At 40.3% G+C, this 19,175-nt stretch overlaps 2 protein-coding genes across 10 annotated transcripts in view; both read right to left on the bottom strand.

Annotated features, from left to right (window-relative positions):
- Nucleotides 1-10,134, bottom strand: part of fam189a1 (family with sequence similarity 189 member A1) — an 87,971-nt gene extending 77,837 nt beyond the window's left edge. The window contains exon 1 of the mRNA XM_053319873.1: nt 9,992-10,134. Coding sequence (XP_053175848.1) covers nt 9,992-10,117 — 126 coding nt within the window. The 5' untranslated portion in view covers nt 10,118-10,134. The remainder of the gene's footprint in view (nt 1-9,991) is intronic.
- A 2,415-nt stretch (nt 10,135-12,549) lies between these two features.
- Nucleotides 12,550-19,175, bottom strand: part of tjp1a (tight junction protein 1a) — a 66,262-nt gene continuing 59,636 nt past the window's right edge. For 5 of the 9 annotated variants that reach the window (XM_053324134.1, XM_053324117.1, XM_053324142.1 and 2 more), the window contains 3 exons: nt 18,882-19,102; nt 17,744-17,887; nt 12,550-14,346 (listed from right to left, as the gene is read on the bottom strand). In XM_053324134.1, coding sequence (XP_053180109.1) covers nt 14,252-14,346; nt 17,744-17,887; nt 18,882-19,102 — 460 coding nt within the window. In that variant the 3' untranslated portion in view covers nt 12,550-14,251. The remainder of the gene's footprint in view (nt 14,347-17,743; nt 17,888-18,881; nt 19,103-19,175) is intronic. The other 4 variants (XM_053324158.1, XM_053324174.1, XM_053324165.1 and 1 more) reach the window with 2 other exon arrangements.

Raw genomic sequence — 19,175 nt, 5'->3', positions numbered from 1 at the left:
TAGTTGTGGGAGAGGAGGATTCAGCTCTCCTTTATGAAGTTGATAAATGGAAGCCAGATTTCATTATACTGTTCAATTTTGTCTTTTATTGTGAAGGTCAGTTATTCCACATTTGAATGGTTTGTTAGTGATTCAAGCCATTGTATGATTGAGAAAACTACTGTCATCAGACCACTACTTAAAAAACCCACCCTGGATCCAGAACCCTCTTCAACTACAGGCCCATTTCCAATCTTCCATTTCTGTCAAAGGTTCTGGAAAAAACAGTTGGAACAAAACTTCAGGATCACCTCAAACACAATAACCTTTTGAGAAGTTTCAGTCTGGTTTCCGGCCTGGCCATAGCACAGAAACAGCCTTGGTCAGGGTCACCAATGACCTCCTGATGGCAGCAGATACCGGTTCCCCATCTGTACTCATCCTCCTGGACCTAACAGCTGCCTTTGATACAGTTGACCACAACATCCTCCTCCACCGCCTGCAATACACCATTGGACTCTCAGAAAATGTACACAACTGGTTCACTTCATATCTGACCGATAGAACCGAGCACGTCACCCTGGGTAAAGCAAAGTCACACTCCCACAACTTCACCTGCAGTGTACCTCAGGGCTCGGTGCTGGGCCCCACCCTCTTCACCATCTACATGCTCCCCCTGGGCAATGTCATTAGCAGGCATGGTATATCCTACCATTGTTATGCTGATGACACACAGCTCTACATAAGGACAACCTCCACTTTTTCTGCTCCCCTGCCAACATCCACACTGACCACCTGCCTGGAGGAGATAGAGGTGTGGATGGAGCTCAACTTTCTGCAGCTAAACAGTTCCAAAACGGAAGCCATCCTAGTTGGCACACCACATCAGCTCCGCTCTTCCACCACCAGTATCACCTTCTCTGGCCAAAACATCCCCCTTTCCAAATCTGTCACCAACCTAGGTGTTAAAATGGACCCTCAACTCACCTTTGACACCCACATCAAACACCTCTGCAAAACATCATTCTACCACCTCAGGAACATCGCCAAACTCCGTCCAACACTCTACCTGGCAGATGCAGAGAAAATCGTCCACGCCTTTGTCTCCTCCAGACTGTAATGCACTCCTCATCGGGATCTCTGGCAAGAGCATCCAGAGACTGCAGTACATGCAGAACAGCGCTGCCAGGATCCTGATGAGGGTGCATAAATATGATCACATCACCCCCATCCTGAAGTCTCTTCACTGGCTCCCTGTCCCACTCAGAAGTGAGTACAAGGTCTCCCTCCTCACCCACCAGTGCATTCACGGACAAGCCCCCCTATAACTCAAGGAATTCCTCACCCCCCAGATCTCCTCACGCACCCTCTGTTCTGAAAACACAAACATAAACACCCTCCAAGCCCCCAGAACCAAGCTCCGCACCATGGGTGATTGGGCCTTTTCCTCTGCAGCCCCGAGGCTGTGGAACACCCTCCCTGACCACCTGAGGGCCCCACAGACTGCAGATGTTTTTAAAAGGGGCGATTAAAACCCATCTTTTTACAAAAGCATTTTGCTAAATCTCTTTTATAGGTTGTCCTTTTAACCTTTTTTTAATTTTCTGCTCTGTAGTACTTCTGAGATTGCTGAAATGTAAAGTGCAATACAAATAAAAAGTATTATTATTATTATTATTATTATTATTATTCAATCTCCTCAAAGAACACATTAGACAGCAGTGGACACTACAGCTCCTCCAGACACAAAACATATATACTCTTTCTTTCTTATTGGAAAATATAATGTGCAAATATTTTTCACTTCAAAAGTTAGTAACCTAGAAACAAGATGCTTCCTACTTGGCTGAAAAGTCAATTCCGGAGGTTTGAGGTTCTGTGTCGTCACAAATCATGCTCAGATTTAAGGTGAGCACCCTCATCAAATGAAAGGGGAAACAACCTTCAGGTGTCAAAGTCTGCACATATATCATGCAAACATACAAGTGAAGCAACAATAAGCAAAATGCATTTCTGTCTGTAGTGGGACTTTAATGTGTTCAGATCTTCCACAGCAAAACCAATCCGACGTTTAACATTTTTATGTTGTATTTTACTGATGACTGCTTTTTTAATCAGGCATAGTGCAATGCAAGGTTTTCAGCAAGTTTGCTTTATTGCTTCATTAGATGATATGTGGTGGATGGAGAGCAAAAAGATTGCAGCAAAAGAAAAGGATGTAATGTTTAATATGACGCATATAGAAGAAGCTCAGATCATCCTGTTCTCAAAAATATTTAATGCAGTATAAGTGGACAAAAGAAGAGATGAGGAAGTCTGGACGAGACAGTAGCATAAAAGTACTAAGTACAACTTGAAATATTAGAGCCTCTCAGGAACACCACTGAGCCTCTGTGTGTGTGGTCCAGGTATCCTCATGTTTAGGGGATGTAAACATGTGTACACAGTCATGTTGTGGGGACTCACCTCCATTATGGGGACAAACAGCAAGTCCCCTTTAAGTAAATCATTAATTTTAGGGTGAAGGCTTTAGTCTAGTTTAGGGTAATAGTTAAGTTAGGATCAGTCTACAGGAAAGGAATGCAAGTCAACGTAATGTCCTCTGAAATGATGGAACCATAACTGTGATTGTGTGTGTGTGTTTTTTTTTCTCACTGAATATCACAGAGGCTCTGCATCATAACTGCCTAAGATTGTCTCTTTCCTTCCTTAATAAAATCTTTAAAGATGCTCAGGAGCAGGGTGCACTGGAGGGTCCTCAGAGTAATGAGTAGTGGGCTGAGTGCCTACTTACATATTATGGAAAGGTGCTGCAGAAAGTGAATTATAACTGTCCAGACACCTCTGTACAAGCTGAGTGCTAAAACTACATGACATCATCACACAACATAGCCCTGCTTTAAACACAAGAGTGAGATCACTGCAGAGACGTTAAAAACCTCTGACAGTTCAAGTAAAAATGAAAATAAATACTCTAAGTCTAATGATTGATGGGAGTCCATCTAATTAGTTGATCAATATGAGATTTAAGACAGGCTGTGAGTGGTCTGGTCTGAGGGCAGGCGTGCTGACCACACTCCCCATTTAATCTAAACGGACAAGAGATGAGTAAACTGGCTCAAGAGCCACGTTCAGCTGACGGCTGGGAATAAACGGCTGCATCAAAACAACAAACAGCCGAGTGGAGCTCAGTGTCGAGTCCCACAATGATACTTTTGTTGCACTGTTTGCAACATCAAACATAAAGATCCTGTGGCTTCTGGACAAACTCATGATGTGGTTACATATTGTACAGTTGTGACTTAAATACGGTGACAATAACAAGCTTTCTTGTCCAGTTGCTGTCATATGAGAGGAAGATTTCTTCTTTTTTTTTCCTTCTGTGACTGCTTACGATCAGTTCACTTAACCACTTAACGCACGCTGTTCCGTCTACGGAACGGGACGGATGTTAGGAGGTAGCCACAAGTACTTCTGAATGTTTTAAACACCAACCCTTAAACATATATATTCATGCCGTACATTGTTAGAAAGCTTAGATTGTCCTGATTCATTCAAGACCACTCACGACTTATATGGTTGCTCACAGCTGTAATAGTATTAGCGGTTAGCTCGGCTAGCCACTCAGCTAAGTAAGAAAAGCTATAATGCTACATACCTTCAAAGTCTTCCCTTTATCCACAACGATCATCTTATGACTCAGCACTTTCTGTACAGCTCGCCAAGTATCCATTCTTGTGAAATATGAAATCCGTTTCCATAAAACCGGAATATTTTCCTCAATATGTCAACATGTATTTAGTCCAACACGTAACGTAATAACACAAATAACAAACCATATACGGTCCGTTTACGTCATTTCCTGACCTGCACGTCCATCTCAGAGTACACGTGACTAGATGTTTACGACCGTGAGCCTCTCCTGCTTCTGACGACACCACACACAAGTCAATCGGTGTGTAGGTTTAGGCAGTACATGTCTCCAAAGCCAATGAGGACATGTGACCGACAACAATGACGACATGGCTTTGATTGACTGCTGTTCTAGCCTATGGAAATATTCGGTGAAATGAAGTTGATAACCTTTTAGCCAATAGTCAGAGGTTTCCAACGGTGTATGACACTAAGCTATTAGTTTGGCTGTCCATAAACAAACTCCAAGCGTAACCGGCGTGCGCCCTGTGCGTAAAAGAGTTGAACCATATATCATTACGCACACGGCATTTTGGTACATGGTTGGTTCTTCTTCGACTTGACATATGACTTATACCAAAATAGATAGATAGATAGATAGATAGATAGATAGATAGATAGATAGATAGATAGATAGATAGATAGATAGATAGATAGATATGGCCAAACAAAAAAATATGGTTATATGTAATAATAATAATGATGATAATAATAATAATAATAATAATAATAATATTATGGCGTCAGCTTTCATTAGAGACCAAGATTTTGATTGTAGGCAAAGGGGATGTGAAGTTATAGGAGTTTGATTGCGGTTATACAGCTTTGGTAACCAAGTGTCCATTTGGAGTCTCCAAAAAGGACCTGAGGAAAACGCATGGACATACCTGTTGAAAAATAATTCAGAAAAATTCATCTTTTTGGACTGCATGAAGCCAAGACCTGTGGCTCTGGCCTCATTGTGTCTATATCCTGCTGAGAGCATAAAAAACAGGGGCGTGTGTTAAGTGGTTAAAATACAAATACATTTGTCAAATATACCTTTTGTTTTGGGATGTCTGACCCTAAACAGAGTTGGTTCTTTTATTTTGGTTCGTTTGATGTAATTTTCATGTGCTGTGAGCAACTTCCATTGATCTCCATTGTGGGTGGAAGCAGAAATCTCAGAGACGAATATCTGGAATAAAGTCACAAATATCTAACTTTGCTTTACATCTCTGGTAAGTGAGAATTTCAATTGAACTGATCCTTTAATGATTCTCTACATCCTGATATGATCCATAGAGATCTGACTGATTTCAGTGTGGATTTTGACAGAGAACTAAGCTGAATTATTAATACAATAGCTCTTTACAATTGAAATCATGTATTTGTTCAGGCTGTGACAGCTGCTATTTCAGATTAGTAACAATCATGTTACATTTGTTCACATTTCAAACTGGAGCAGGTCTATGTTTTATTAGCTGTATCAAAACTCACTGACAAGAACACAGCAGCACATTCCCAATTACTGCAAGGAAATCAGACTCCAAGTTACACGAGTAACACCAAATGAACATAAATTACTCAATTTAAATAGAAATCAATGTATGTTTAGGTTCAAGAACATGCTAATCCACACTAATCCATAATATTTAATCGCTTAGTGATGTGTTTTCATGGCATTTAAACTGAACACTCCTTTTAACAAATATTTGTTGGCCAATTATGCACTGCATTATATTACATGGTGTTTCTTTTTGGTCCTAAAACAATCACTGTAATAAATCTAAATAAAATCATCCTAAAATGCAAGTGAAAAGCTTCACACTTGCCTGACATTGTGGTGGAAGTGCTGATATTCACTCAGGTGGCAGAGAAAGGCTACCGATTACAGTACATATAATACTTCTCCTTTCTGTTCACTTTGATGTTATGAGTCATGAGCAACACCAAAGGCAAGGAACTCTGATAGTCCCTCAGTATGCCAGACAACAACCACCTCTGTATTCAGTTTATTCATATTGAACAGATGGAAAGTCTTTTATCAAAACGATGACGATTTCCAAGCCTGCATTGCAGACTGCACTTAGGAGTACGAGTGAGTGAGTGAATGTGAGTGTGTCTGTGAGTGTCTTAAGACCTGTTGCCAGGATACTATGTAAGCCTAATAAGGCAGTTAATTAATTACGATTCACTCTTCTTCACTCCTTTTGATGGTTTTACATATCCACATATTTTGTTTCAGGTGTTGCTGCAGAAAACAGAACAGAGCAACTAAGCAATCACATCAAACATTTACATTATTTGTCTTGCTCTATTCCTCACCACGGTTAGATGAGTAAAAATATGCAGATATGCAGACATTTATTATAGCAAACTTTTAGTGCAGCACCAGATTTTCCTGCAACAGTTCTTTTTGTTCAAATCCAAAACCTTTTCACTAAAATCATCAGTACTTTATGCCATAAAAACAACCTGCTTTTATTCGTTTTGCAGGTATTTGATCATAAACCAAAAATAAACTTCATATGGGTACCATGAACATCTGTGCATAATGTTGTGCCAATGCATTTTGTAGGTGTTGAGCTATTTCACTGGATAATTGAAAACACTGGCGCTGGATAAAAAGTCAGGTGATCACCATAGTCAGTAGGATTTGTGGGACACTAAAACTTTATTCCAACATGAAACTTTACCATACTTGCAAACACACACAAAGGCACAAAAAGCCTCTCAATATGCCACAACCACCCACTACAAAATACTTTGGAGCCATCTATTCAAACACATACACACACAAACACATAAACACCAGCGCAGATTAGTGCAGAATTTGCTGACACTGTGTGCTTGAATACGGCAGAGAAAGCTGCCACACAACAAACACCAAGAATACCATCTTAAGCCGCCTTTGTTATGGCACAGTCTGTAGATATGGGATGCTGGAGTGTTACTTTTAGAGAAGCTGGTACACAATATATCATCACTCCTCTTCTTCTGCACAGCCAGGAGAGCGGGGGAGGGGGAAAAAAACAGAAGACAATAAATCCTTTTCTGGATCTTTTAAGGAGAGGAGAGGAGAGGAGAGGAGAGGAGAGGAGAGAAGGAGTCCTCTAGTGCAAGACAAAGAGCATCAAAATCTAGTTTTAATTTCTTAATGATGGCAGCAATAACTCCCGATGGATTTACATATCCACATATTTTGTCTCAAGTGTTTTTATTCTCTGTGACAGAAATTGAAGGGGGGAAATGAGAGGCAGTTTGTGTGTTCGGGTATGTGTGTTCATACGCTTCGATCAGTTCTGAGCTTAATTCATGGAGATGCGAGGTAGATGGTAATTTGTTCTGCATGTCAGCTGCTGACAGCCGCAGAGGCCCTATGGCTGGCTCGGCCACGTCGTCTCATTTATTGTCCAAACCTGGCAGGGTGGCGTGATTCACAGCCAACAGCATGCAGGTAAACCTGCTGGCAATCTGGCCTGATGGAGCAGAAAAAGGCGACTGTATGTCGGGCCTCATGCAAGTCTGAGGCCTCAAGAGTCTGCACCGCTCATCGTTAGAGCTCTGCGTCATCTTTTGTCACTCAAATTACATCTACAGGAAGTGACTGTGGCTGGCTGCTTGTCTACTGATCTAAAGAGTTAAAGCAGGGGTGTGGGATGATTACAAGCTTCGGGTTGGGTGCGAGAAAGAGCAAGACATTTGTAGGATTAGTCTCTGTTGGCCAGGCAAGTGTGTGTGTGATATGCTGTCAAACACACGCCTCAGAACATCAAAGCTGCAAAAAAAATTGTCTTCAGTGTGTGTAAGATCGGGATGAGGGAGATTGAACTATTATGCACTGAAGTGATGAGATGGGATACATTTGTCAGTGTGTGTGTGTGTGTGTGTGTGAAGAGGGACAGCCAGCCAAAGCTCAGCAGTGATTGCCTTCCCTCACGATGAAATCCAGCCATTGCAGTCATCATGTAGAGATACTTAATGACGTCCCACAGTGACCACACACATCTAACACACACACACACACACACGAGGCGGGGGAGGGTTGAGTTTGTTGTCACCTTCCTCATTAATTAGCTCAGTTCACCAACATGGCACGAGGCTCCACATGAAGGCTTCAAGGTACAACACTATCTATGTTACCATGCACAAAGAGTCACGTTGTCATTTCAAGTGGGGTCAACTTGAAAAATTAGTAAAAGATGCAACCCACAAGTCTAGTTCAGTTGTTTTTGTATCCAGCAACTCATCTCACTGAGGTTTTGTGATGTGCACATGACTGTTGTTATATACAAATACACTCATACACATTAGGTAAGAGACAAATAACTTTTTCTTCCACTAAGATTTATGGCAGACTGTTTCTATATAGTCTACAAGCTATAAGTCAAGATTGTTTGCCCCAAAAATGCTAATTTTGTTAGATTAAAACCAATTATCAGATTCACAAAAAGCATCCCATATAATTGAGAGGCTATGGATTTATCTTACAACACAGTTTTCTAATCAAATCAGCTGCAAGACACATCTCTGCATTAACTAAAGACGCTGCATTTCCTCCTAGTTGACAATTAAGACCAAATATAAGACCAAACTACTGTTAGAAAATATATACCCTGTCACCTATTTATTGTAAATAAAATCATCAAGAACACATGAGGTGATCCTTTGACAGTGGAAACTGTTTTTAACTTTGTTCTTCACATTGTGAATAAAAGCCTTGTTAATTCAGAGAAGTTTCGGGGGATTTTAGAGCTTTCAGGCTCACAAAGAATGACTTCCACTGTCTGATTGCCTGCAGGCAAACCACTTTCAACACCAGAGTCTCCGGATGGAGAGCTGGTCTCAACCACATTATCTGGGTTTTGGCGCCTCTGTGGCCGATGGTTCTTGCTGCTGGTGATCATTTTGTTTTTCAGTGCCTGACTCAGACTCAGTTCAAGTACCAAACCTCTGCTCAAAAACATAATTGACCCCCAGTTATCCTACACTTCCACTGAAGTGCCTTGTCATAGGATATCATCTCAAGAGGTACATTTTTGAGCAATCTGCAGAGCAGTAAAACAGGCTAACAAAGATGTTTCCTATGTGTGGGTGTCAGGACACAAAGTTGCTTCAGGTTTTGTGTACAAAAGGTAACATACGGTAAAATTCATGCAGCACAACAGGCGAGAAACACATTCCACATAGAGGTCTGTCCAATCAGCCTAAGGCTAATCAAGAATGACCTTTGACCCCTGTGGTTCCTTAATATGCCCTTGTAACTGTACACTCTCACACATACAGAAGCATTAACACATGCCCTTTCTCTCTCACACACACACACACGCACGTCCACTCCTGCTCCCTCACCCCTGCACTCTGCCCCAGCGTCTCTATAATTAATGGACCAGCCCTGCTCGGGGTCTCTCGCAGGAAATCAAGGAAGTGCGCATTCATACATATTTACAGAAACAACCATGAACGTTTCACATGTAGAAAAACACAATGTCTCAATTCTGATTATTTCCAAACATATCCTACTATACACAGAGGAAGGAGCAGTGTATAGTATTTAGAAATACACCCCTCCTCTTTCTCCATCTTTGTGTGTAAGTGTTTGTCAGAGGCTGCAAACCAGTTGACTAGAGACATCTTGTCCAATTAAGGATAAAAGCTGGGCCCCCAATTAGGAAAAAGCAGATTCCTGTGTCAATGGTTAAGGTAAATGTTATGGGTTAGGTTAAGGTTAGCTAAGGAGTGGTTATAGTTAGGGTAAGTTTAAGGGAAATTAATGTAAGTCTATATAATGTCCCCAGAAGTGACCTAGGACAAAGTGTGTGTGTGTGTGTGTGTGTGTGTGTGTGTGTGATATCACTGATTACCACAGAGGCTCTACATCCTAACTGCTGAAGATTTTCTCTTTCCTTCCTCAGGAATTGCTCTTTTTTTCAAGGTAGTTTCAAACCAATTAGTTTAGCTCTGTTTCCTAAGATGAAAGAGATATGACATCTTTGAATCTAAAAACATCACTGGATGACTAACCAAAAGTACAATGTCGATATATGGTAAGTAAGTATAGGTGTATACTGACCATGTCATATTTTATAGCATTTTTTGTCTATCTACATTGAATAGCCTGTAACACCAATACAGTCTCAGATAGATCTAATGTTCATATCAGTTCATGGGTTTTAAAATCCTAATAATGTGTTTCCATCATATTACCTCTGATACTTAAGTATACATGATTTTATAATTAGTTTGCTGTAAGGTTTTTTCCTTTGTCTTTTGAGCTGAAAGCATCCTTGATTCATGCCACCAAACACAACCAGCATCGTGTCACTGTTGTACTCACAGAGAAACCTGCCCAGAAGGGGCAGGAGTGCCGGACCCTGGGTGATGTGGTGAGAGCCAGAGCCGCGAAGCTGACGGCCAGGATGAGACTCCCCAGGACCATCTGAGAGACCCCGAGGGCCAGCATGATCCGGGTCCGGGTCCGGTACTCTCTCAGCCGAGACAGGCTGCGGGACAGCGACGCCGGGCTCAGGGACCCCGGGCCGCCCATGCCACTGCCTCGGGGCAGCGCGTTCACCGGCATTGTCACTCAAGAGTACGACCAACGCAGCTGTGTCCAAGGAAGGACAATAACATCCAAAAGAAAAAAAAAACTGGCGTGAATCGGCGTGCGTGATGGTGAACTGTAACTCGAGGTCAGTGTCCGATGTGGATGATCTCCATGAATTAAGATGCTCTCCAATTAGAGATGCGCTGCGGCGGATGGGAGGAGAAAGGTGAGAAAAGAGCGGACTGGACGAGGCACCAGATGTTTACCATAACAGATACAGAAAACGTGCAAATTTTCAAGTAAGCCGCCTGAGTTTTCGGTGCCTGCTCCGGCAAACGACCCATTCCTCAAAAGTCAGCGCGCAAAAAAAAAAAAAAAAAAAAAAAAAGACATAACACTAAAATGATCCTACTGTCAACCAGCCTTGGACCATTGTCATGCTGTCATGTTCGCCTCTGCGGGCTTTCAAATAAACTCAAAGCGAGAGATGAAGCCTGGATAAGACGCGTATCAAAAGGTGAGAGACGCAATAAGAAAAAAAAACCCGTCCAAATGGTTGAAAATCAGGCAAAATCTTGCGTTTTTCTGGACTTGTTTGAATATCCGCGTTTGTGAAGGTGCAGCGGCGCTTCGTCTGTGAAGCAGCAGCCGTAGTTTTCACAGACGACAGCAAATCTCACAGCCAGAACAGGGGATGCACACTGCGTATTGGAGATGTGCCACTCTGCTCGACTGCATGGCGGCGAGCTGCGCGCAGTGTGTTTTACTACGAGGGTGAAGGAGGGGAGGTGGGCTCTTTACTATCAGGCAACATCAGAGGAGCTGCTCGTGATTTGTTAGCACTGGTGACGACGCAGAGCTGGAAGAAAACGTGGTAGGATTTCGACGGTCATCATAATGGATGAAGTATTATTCTTCAGGAAAGAGTGCGCAATTATGGTTTGAGCTGCTTGGAAATGGTTCTTTATTCTTACATTTTCACCAAGTGTTCAAAATACCCGTGTAAAATCGACTGAGCAAAACATTAAACAAACTAAGATTTCAGTCCAGGTGAGTTTACCTTTTATAAATCAGACTTGTATGACCTCATCTGCAGCCGCAGTCTTCTTGCAAACGCCGCATCAGGACACTCTCGCCTGCATTGTCATTGAACATTGGCTCTGTATCATCTACCCGTCACGCACTGAATTGTAGTCCATAAAGGTAACAGTCGTCATAATGCGACACACCTGGGGATGATAGTTCCTGAGAGCTCCCAATAATCACATAAGCAGCACATTATCAAGTAATTAGTGCTCATTCAAACATGTCCTGAAAGCCCTGTATTGAATGGTTCACAGGCCTTTTAGTTTGAATCAACTTGTGACATTTATTTAATCTCTGGTTACAATCCTAATGAGTTCTGAGCAAATGAACCAAAGAGGAATTAGTTTAAATCATTTCTGGAAGTCTGAATAGGGGGGAAGCAACCAGTATTTCACAAGAAATCAGAGACAAATAAACGTGTTTTCTATCTCATTGCTTTAATCATCTTGTGACTATAGATTTATCTTGATCTTATTTGTTGGATCCTCCAGGTTGGGAACCACTGTTCTAGATGATAAAGGTTCCTTCACCTGTTTTTCTCCAGCTACAATAAACACTGACTGTTTAACTTGCTTGTTGCCTCATTTATAAAAGACATTCAGGAATACTGTGGGCCACTCATGTTTAAGCTTACTATAAACATTTTACTGCATTATAGTGATTCTCTGTCAAATACTGCTGAAGGGCTGAAATGTGTTTGACTTTTTGCAGCATCATTCAGGGCTCACCTGCGCCACCTGGCTGTGAAACCTGCTCCACAGTGTCCCCTTAATGAAATGATGTCTGAAGCCAAACAGCTTATCCAGAAGTAGAGGTGAAAGAAGTGAATAGAGGAATAACAGAGAACTAATCAGCAAAATGTTGATATTCAATAAGCTTTTAGGCACTTTCCTGCAATTCCTCAAACCTGAGGTTTTACTGTTTTCTTTGTCTTATGTGATATTGAATATCTTTGACTTTTTGACTGCTGGTCAAACTAATCAATTCAAGTTCTCTGTGAAAAAGCTTTTTTCACCATTTTCTGATATTTCATAAAATAAACAACCTGATGTCAATACTGTTGACATCAGTTTTTCTGATAATTAAAAAAATTCAATCACTGCAGCCCAAGTAAAAAATAAATAAATAAGTAAATGAATAGAAAGCCAAACTTGTGAATAACAGAGGTGAAAATAAACAAAAGCAGTATCAGCTCCTTATTTTAGAACATTAATTAAAACAAACTTCACTTTGTAGGAAAAGAAGAGTCTTCTACAGTGACGCTCTTTACTTTAAAAATGATTTTATTTATTAATACAGTGGTATACTTAAAATTGTGTTGCAGAGGAGAAAAAAAAAGTCAGCCACACGTGAAGAGCTAATATCCAATTAAAGCCGTGTTATATCTAAAAATAAAATGGTACTGGTGTGCCATACATCATATATTGTCTATTAGTACAAAAATACATTTAAGGGCACACAATACAGCATCCAGCATCACAAATCGGTGAGGGGACACTTTGAGAGCACACCCTTTTAAAAGAACATGTTTTAAATGTATTTTAGCCCAAGTACTTTCCTGATCCTTAAATAACCTTAAAAAGACCTTCATTTTTTTTTTTAAATGACCGTAATTAAGTGTGAACATACTGGTAGAAAAGGTGTGATGAATTATCGTCAGGTTATAAGTTCCAAGGCTCGAGGGTATATCCAGAATACAAAGATAACCACGTTTCACTTTCTTCCACTTTTTAAAACATGTTTTCTCTAAGTTTTATACAAAAAAGAAAGACTTACAAAAAGTTCATTTACAAACAAAAGAACCAAGGCAATATGCTAGCTTTATTTACAGCCACTTCTTTTCTGTTGTTTTTTTTTTTTTAAGTAATGCATAGCAGATAAAAGAAGAGCATACCTTTGTTATCCTTTATCAACCGTTATTGTGTGCTAAACCCAAGTTCATTTATACAGTGGGTTCACAAAAAATGGCAAAACAAAATGACATTATACCATAATTTATCATAACTTATTTTTTTTCTTAATGAAAAGTGAATAATCTGCAGATAAGGCATCGCTGCTTATTTGTGTGTGAGTGCGAGAGTGCACAGAGAGAGACAGAAAAAGAGAGAAGGAGAAGAAGAGAAGTAGAGAGAGAGAGAAAGAAAGAAAGAGAGAAACTGAGATGTGTAGAAGGAACTGAGGAGGCTACTGGACCTGAGTAAAGAACATGCATAGATCTCCCTCAGGCTGGAAGGAGAGATGTGGTACTCGGTAAGAAATCAAGCTACGAGATATTACTGTAAGAAAAAGGAAGGAAGGAAGAAGTTAAGGAAGAAGTTAAGGAAGAACGAGTCTGTAGGTGTGCCGCTTGGGTTCATGTCCAGCTGATGTTTCCTTTAACAGATACTTGCAAATGTCACCTTCACTGCTTTATCTCACTTCTTTCTCAAACCTTCATTAATAAGTGGAAAAAACGTGGAGATACATATTTATAATTCAGCCACCTGAAAAAAAACATGTTGACTTCATATATTTTTAGTAAGTTTTCTCTATACTACTATATATACTGTATGCATATATAGCATAAATATACCAACATGGGTTTTTTTAAAAGTATGTACACTGGTTGCACAACTTCAAAAACCATCCATCCATTTATATTCATGTCATAATTACATTAAACATTGCCTTACATGTAGTGTCAATCCTCAGTGGCATGGGGCATGCATCAATAGTTTCATTTCACATCAAAACTTCATTAATTGAAGGGGGAAAAGAGTTTGAAAATGATCATCAGTGTCTCTCCTTCATCCATGGGCGCAGTAAACAGCACTGACTGGATCTTCTTCATCATAAGATGTGTTTGTTTATTTGGAGTGCATCTGTCAGTGTGTGTGTTTGTGTGCGCGCGTGTGTTTATGTGTGTCCATCCTCGGCATTTCATCCCATGGATCCACATTCAGTAACATCACACCTGCCCGTCTTTTAAAAGTGGTCAATGAGCACAGAAACACAGTTGGCTCCCACCAGGTAGTTGGGGTCCCCGGGGAGAGACTTGTTCTGCCAGCTTTTTGGGTCACCTGATGACAAACAGACAGATGGAGACGGTGAGTGATAAAAGCAGCATTTTATGTTTACGTTTTTTATAAGCATTGTCCGCTTAACCACAAAATCACTACAGAGTCATATTTTAAAACATCGATCTTTGCAAACTTAAAAATCTATTGTCTTCAAGCCATGTTAAATGATGTTTCACGGCTGTGGCATATATCCAAACGCTGTAGCACAAGAGACCAGTAAAAAGCTATTTCATAATTTTATTGAATGTCTTGAATGTAAATTAAACCTCAGTGACTGTGGGGTCTGACTGTAATTACAATTATAAATGTACAGGTCTGTGCCAAGAGGAAAGTTCCAGTAATCAATCAGAGTAAGTAAAGGTGGCCAGGCAGAGGTCCATCGATACATCACAGACTAACTATCCATGTGACGATATAACTGCAGTCTCCTTGTTTACGGCTGTCTGTATCTTTAATCTTAAACTGCCAATGTTGCAGTCAAGCTTGAAGACGTGAAAGAGGTAAATGTCACAATAACAAGATGACTACCTTTTGTTTAAGTATGAAAAATACTAAGGACGAGGGGGGGGGGGGGGGGGGAGTCGCACAGTCGTAACTCAAATACAATTCTTCATTTTAAGTTCTGAAGGTTGATGTTTCGTCACGCTGCCGTCTTCAGGATGAAAAGAGCAGTTTTATCCTGAGGAAGGCTGTGTGTCGAAACAGGTATGTAACAGCTTGAAATAAAGACATGCATGTGGATACGAGTGTGCAGCATTCCCTTTCTTTTTTTTTGATGTCTGCCTGTGAGCCAGCACCTCTCTGGAAAAAAGGTGTGCGTTTTCTTTCGCTTCTTCAGATAGTGAAAATATGTCAAGTTGTTAGAACAGTAACGGGAAATCAAAGCAGGGCTGTAATTTAAATTTGGCTTTCTGAAATATTTCAGAAATAAGCCAAGGGGAAATTTGATCCTGTAATATTCTCAAACAACATATCACAATATTAAAAAACAATCCCAGAATATCACCCTTAGCAATGATGTTAAAGGTACCCTGTGGAGTTTTTAAGTGTACATTAATGTTCATTGTTCCACACTGTGTGTAACCTCCAGCTACAACTACACTATTTTCATCAACAATCTGCCATTTTTTCCACTCGATCAATCTTTTTGTTTGGAAAATAGAGAATAATTCCCGTTTCAAGGTCGCCAAGAAAAGTGGCTCTGGAAAATGTCTAAATTAACATTGTGGTGAGAATTATATGTCAAACTACTATTTACAACTTCATGGATGCACCTTCAAGCTCAATTTTAAAGCAATTATTTTTGTGAAACCTGTGTCAAAAAGTGTCAATGAAACCTGCTCTGTTTACACACACAAGCAGTCTTATTATTTCCTTCCATTTGCTGGTGCACTGCTGAGTGTCTTGGTACATTACTACTACCAGATGATCAGTGATATAGTGTGAAGCCATCAGCAGGAATGTGTATCGAGTTACGCACATGGTTGTGCTTATGCAGATGTGTCTTTGTGCGTCTGCTAGTAGATCAAAAGAAGGACCTGCTCATCTTAACATTGATCCATAGCTCCAATAATGGTAAAAAAAACTCTACAATGTACCATTAAATAATAAATATCTTATGCGGCCAAACCCTAAAGAACATACCATTCAGCATTTTTATATGAATATACTGCAGCTTTGATCAAGGACTGTCTTTATGTCTTTCTAAATGATATAAGACACATATACTGTATCACAGCACTTCTGATTTCAGCCTATGTGTTAACACAGATCTACAAACAGTTTAGATAGAAGAGACGTAAAGTAAGATGAGAGTTGTAAAGGAGGGAAAAACAGAAGGGATAAAGAGAAGAAGGGAAGCAAAGTGAGAAGAAGACCCAGAGAAGGGACAGGAGGAGGCCCAAGAGTGGCCTTGCTTCACAATAAGAGGATTACGACACAGCCTGATAATCCTCCCACAATTCAGCGGGACAACGGGGCGAGCTGACATCTCATTCAGTCCTCCAAGTCTCATCCTTAAAATGAGGCTAATTAACAGCTAATCCTGACCGCTGCCAAAATTACCACTGTTTTTGAAGATTGGGTGTGAGGAGGACAGTGTTAAGAAAAGGGAAAGCAGAAATAAATTACTTCTTTCCTGTTCTTCTTTTTCTTTCTTTGTAGTTCAGCTCATATACAAGCCTGGAGGATTACTCAGCGTTACAGTTTGTCTGCTCAATTACATGTTACATATGACAAAATTATTGTGTTTCTTGATTGTAATTTTTATGAACATGATCTGCAGAGCATTCTCTCTTATACTCCCTTATTTCTCTCTAATAATTTATTGGTTGGATAATGACCCCTGATTTCAAATACTGATATGAATTTCATAAGCAGTGTCTTTGTTATTTCACTTTAATCTAAAGTACTTGATAGATGGTTAGCTACATGAAAAGTCTCCTTGTCTTCCTGGTAAGTCAAGTCTCAAAAACAACAGTGAAGACGTATTGCATCGGAGCTTTCTGGACTATAAGGCCAAACATGGTAAGCAAATGATTGAAGTGTTCACAGAAAAAATTTAGTTACAGTTATTTGAAGAGATATGCCTGAATCCTCATCTCCTGCAGCCACTGAGAACTGCGCCTGGTTTTTCTATTTGCATATTTCTGCTTCCCTTTGAACAAACCGAGGCCAGTCTCAGAGACGAATGAAAGAAAACAAGTCTTTTTGCCTGTCTTCTATAACCTGAAAGCTACCTTCAAATGAAAAATGGAAAACAAAACTAAATTTAGCTTCAGTTTGACTTGGATACGAGATGTCTTTTTATAGCTTTTCATTATTATGCAAGATAATAATGGGCATTATTGGTTATGACAGTGTCCCAATTTGTGGAAGATCTGTAAAAGCTGTTCTTCAGGTCAGGATTTGGGTGGCTATGTGAGAAAAATCAGAGCAACATGCACTATTATATATAACCTGATGAAATTAAATCCTTGCACAGCCAAGCACCTGGTGCATGCATGTAAAATGAAGTCAGAGAAACGTGTTAAGGTGACTTAGAGGTGAAAATCAAAAGAGAAATATTGTGATTTCAGCATGTAGAACAATGGGAAGAGACTTTGATCTGAACACAAAGAAAAACAGTGATACAGCAGATGAGAGTGTGCGAGTTAACCGGTGTAAATGATGAAAATGAATCAACCCAAAGCTGTAATTGAAAAAATAAAGACAGATTTTTCCCCCTAGACTGATTCTCAGACCAAAATAACCAGTTTGCATTTTTGTCAACAGATTTTTTAATAAGTAGAGAATCAAAACCAGGGATAAAAAACTGATTAAATGGTGACCCGCAACCCTTAAATTGTCACACAGCCAGCCCAAACGACCCCAGAAGAACAGATAGAGCACAGCATACCCGACGAGGAGTCGGAGGATTTTAGAGCAAAAGACCAACCATCAGGGGTCATTGACGCACAGTGAGGTAAGCGTAGCTCCACAGGCTTCAAAAACTTGAGGCCATGAGGTCCACACATCACCAGCGGGCTGAGAAGGGTCTCTCCTGAAAACACAAACACAGAACATATAAAGAGCTGACGACTAAATCCAGGATTTAACATAATACACACACAAGCAGGTGCCTATGAAATTTCCCTACAGAAGGTGTTGGTGGGCTTTTGTGATTTAAATTAATAGGAATACAAATGAACTGTTGTCAGAACTGGGGATTAAATTCTTTGTGGGTCCATGCTTCCTAAAAATGTGAACACTCATATAACAAAATCTCATTTTCATTATGTTTGATTGTCAATACCCAATATGAGGCTCCACTGTGGTTTTTGCTGTCACTCTGATGAACCTCTATTGTGCAAAGCAAGAGCAACTGAGACTGACTGTGTAAAACAGTCTTCAGATGACAACACGGTTGGATTAAACTGAGATTTAATGAAAAATCCAACATCAAACATAAACTGTAAGAGACAGGGGGGGATAACTAGCAAACATGGCAGCTCTGAATAGGTGCAACTCGAGGGTGAAGTAACAACACAAAAGCATTAAAAGGTTGCCATTGTTTTACAGTTGATGTTTCACATTTTAAAGGCAGAATTTGTGCACATCTGAAACTTTAACTTCCCTCACACAACACAAAGCAAGCGACAGCAGGTGCTCGGGGGGCGCTCTCACAGATGTGTGAGGTCATCATGTGTGAAGTGCTTTACACTGTTTTCTAATTCTAAATGTAAAATACATATTTAAGAAGACCAGTGGATTACCACAGCAGACTAATTAATGATTAATATATGATTCATAGCATTTTGCCCCAGAATCTAATAAATAAATTACTATTTAAGTAAATTATTCCATAATAAGAAAGATCAGCTGCATCAGCAAACCCATGTTCATCTCTTCAATCATTAATTTTCAACGCTATCATCGATCGGCACAGCCCTAGTTCCAGCATCTATCCCTCAGAATGAAAGAGCATTGGGCTTCAAAAAACATTTGGTGATTTAGATGTGAGGTAAGAAATCATCCCTCAAGGTTTGATATGTTACCTTTTTCCTTGTCGAGTGGTGGCAGGATGCTGTTGTCTCGGCAGACCTTGAAGTAGATCTCCTGCTCCACACCGTCAGGGATTGCTCCCTGTGGGATAATGATGCTAACACCTGTCTCAATGGAGCTCAGGACACCACCGTTACTGTTGAAGATACCTCGAGCAGTAGCAACTACTGTGTGGCCCTCATCTTCATCATCGTCATCGTCCAGGGCACTGGGGCTGGAAGACAGAAACATTCACTATCACGCTCACATACTCAACATAAACTTGAATTTAATCTCTAATCAGTCTG

Source organism: Scomber japonicus, chromosome 1 (genome assembly GCF_027409825.1).
Source record: "Scomber japonicus isolate fScoJap1 chromosome 1, fScoJap1.pri, whole genome shotgun sequence".
NCBI lineage: Eukaryota > Metazoa > Chordata > Actinopteri > Scombriformes > Scombridae > Scomber > Scomber japonicus.
The sequence above is the reverse complement of the archived record's forward strand: the minus strand, read 5'-3'. Positions and strand labels throughout refer to the sequence as shown.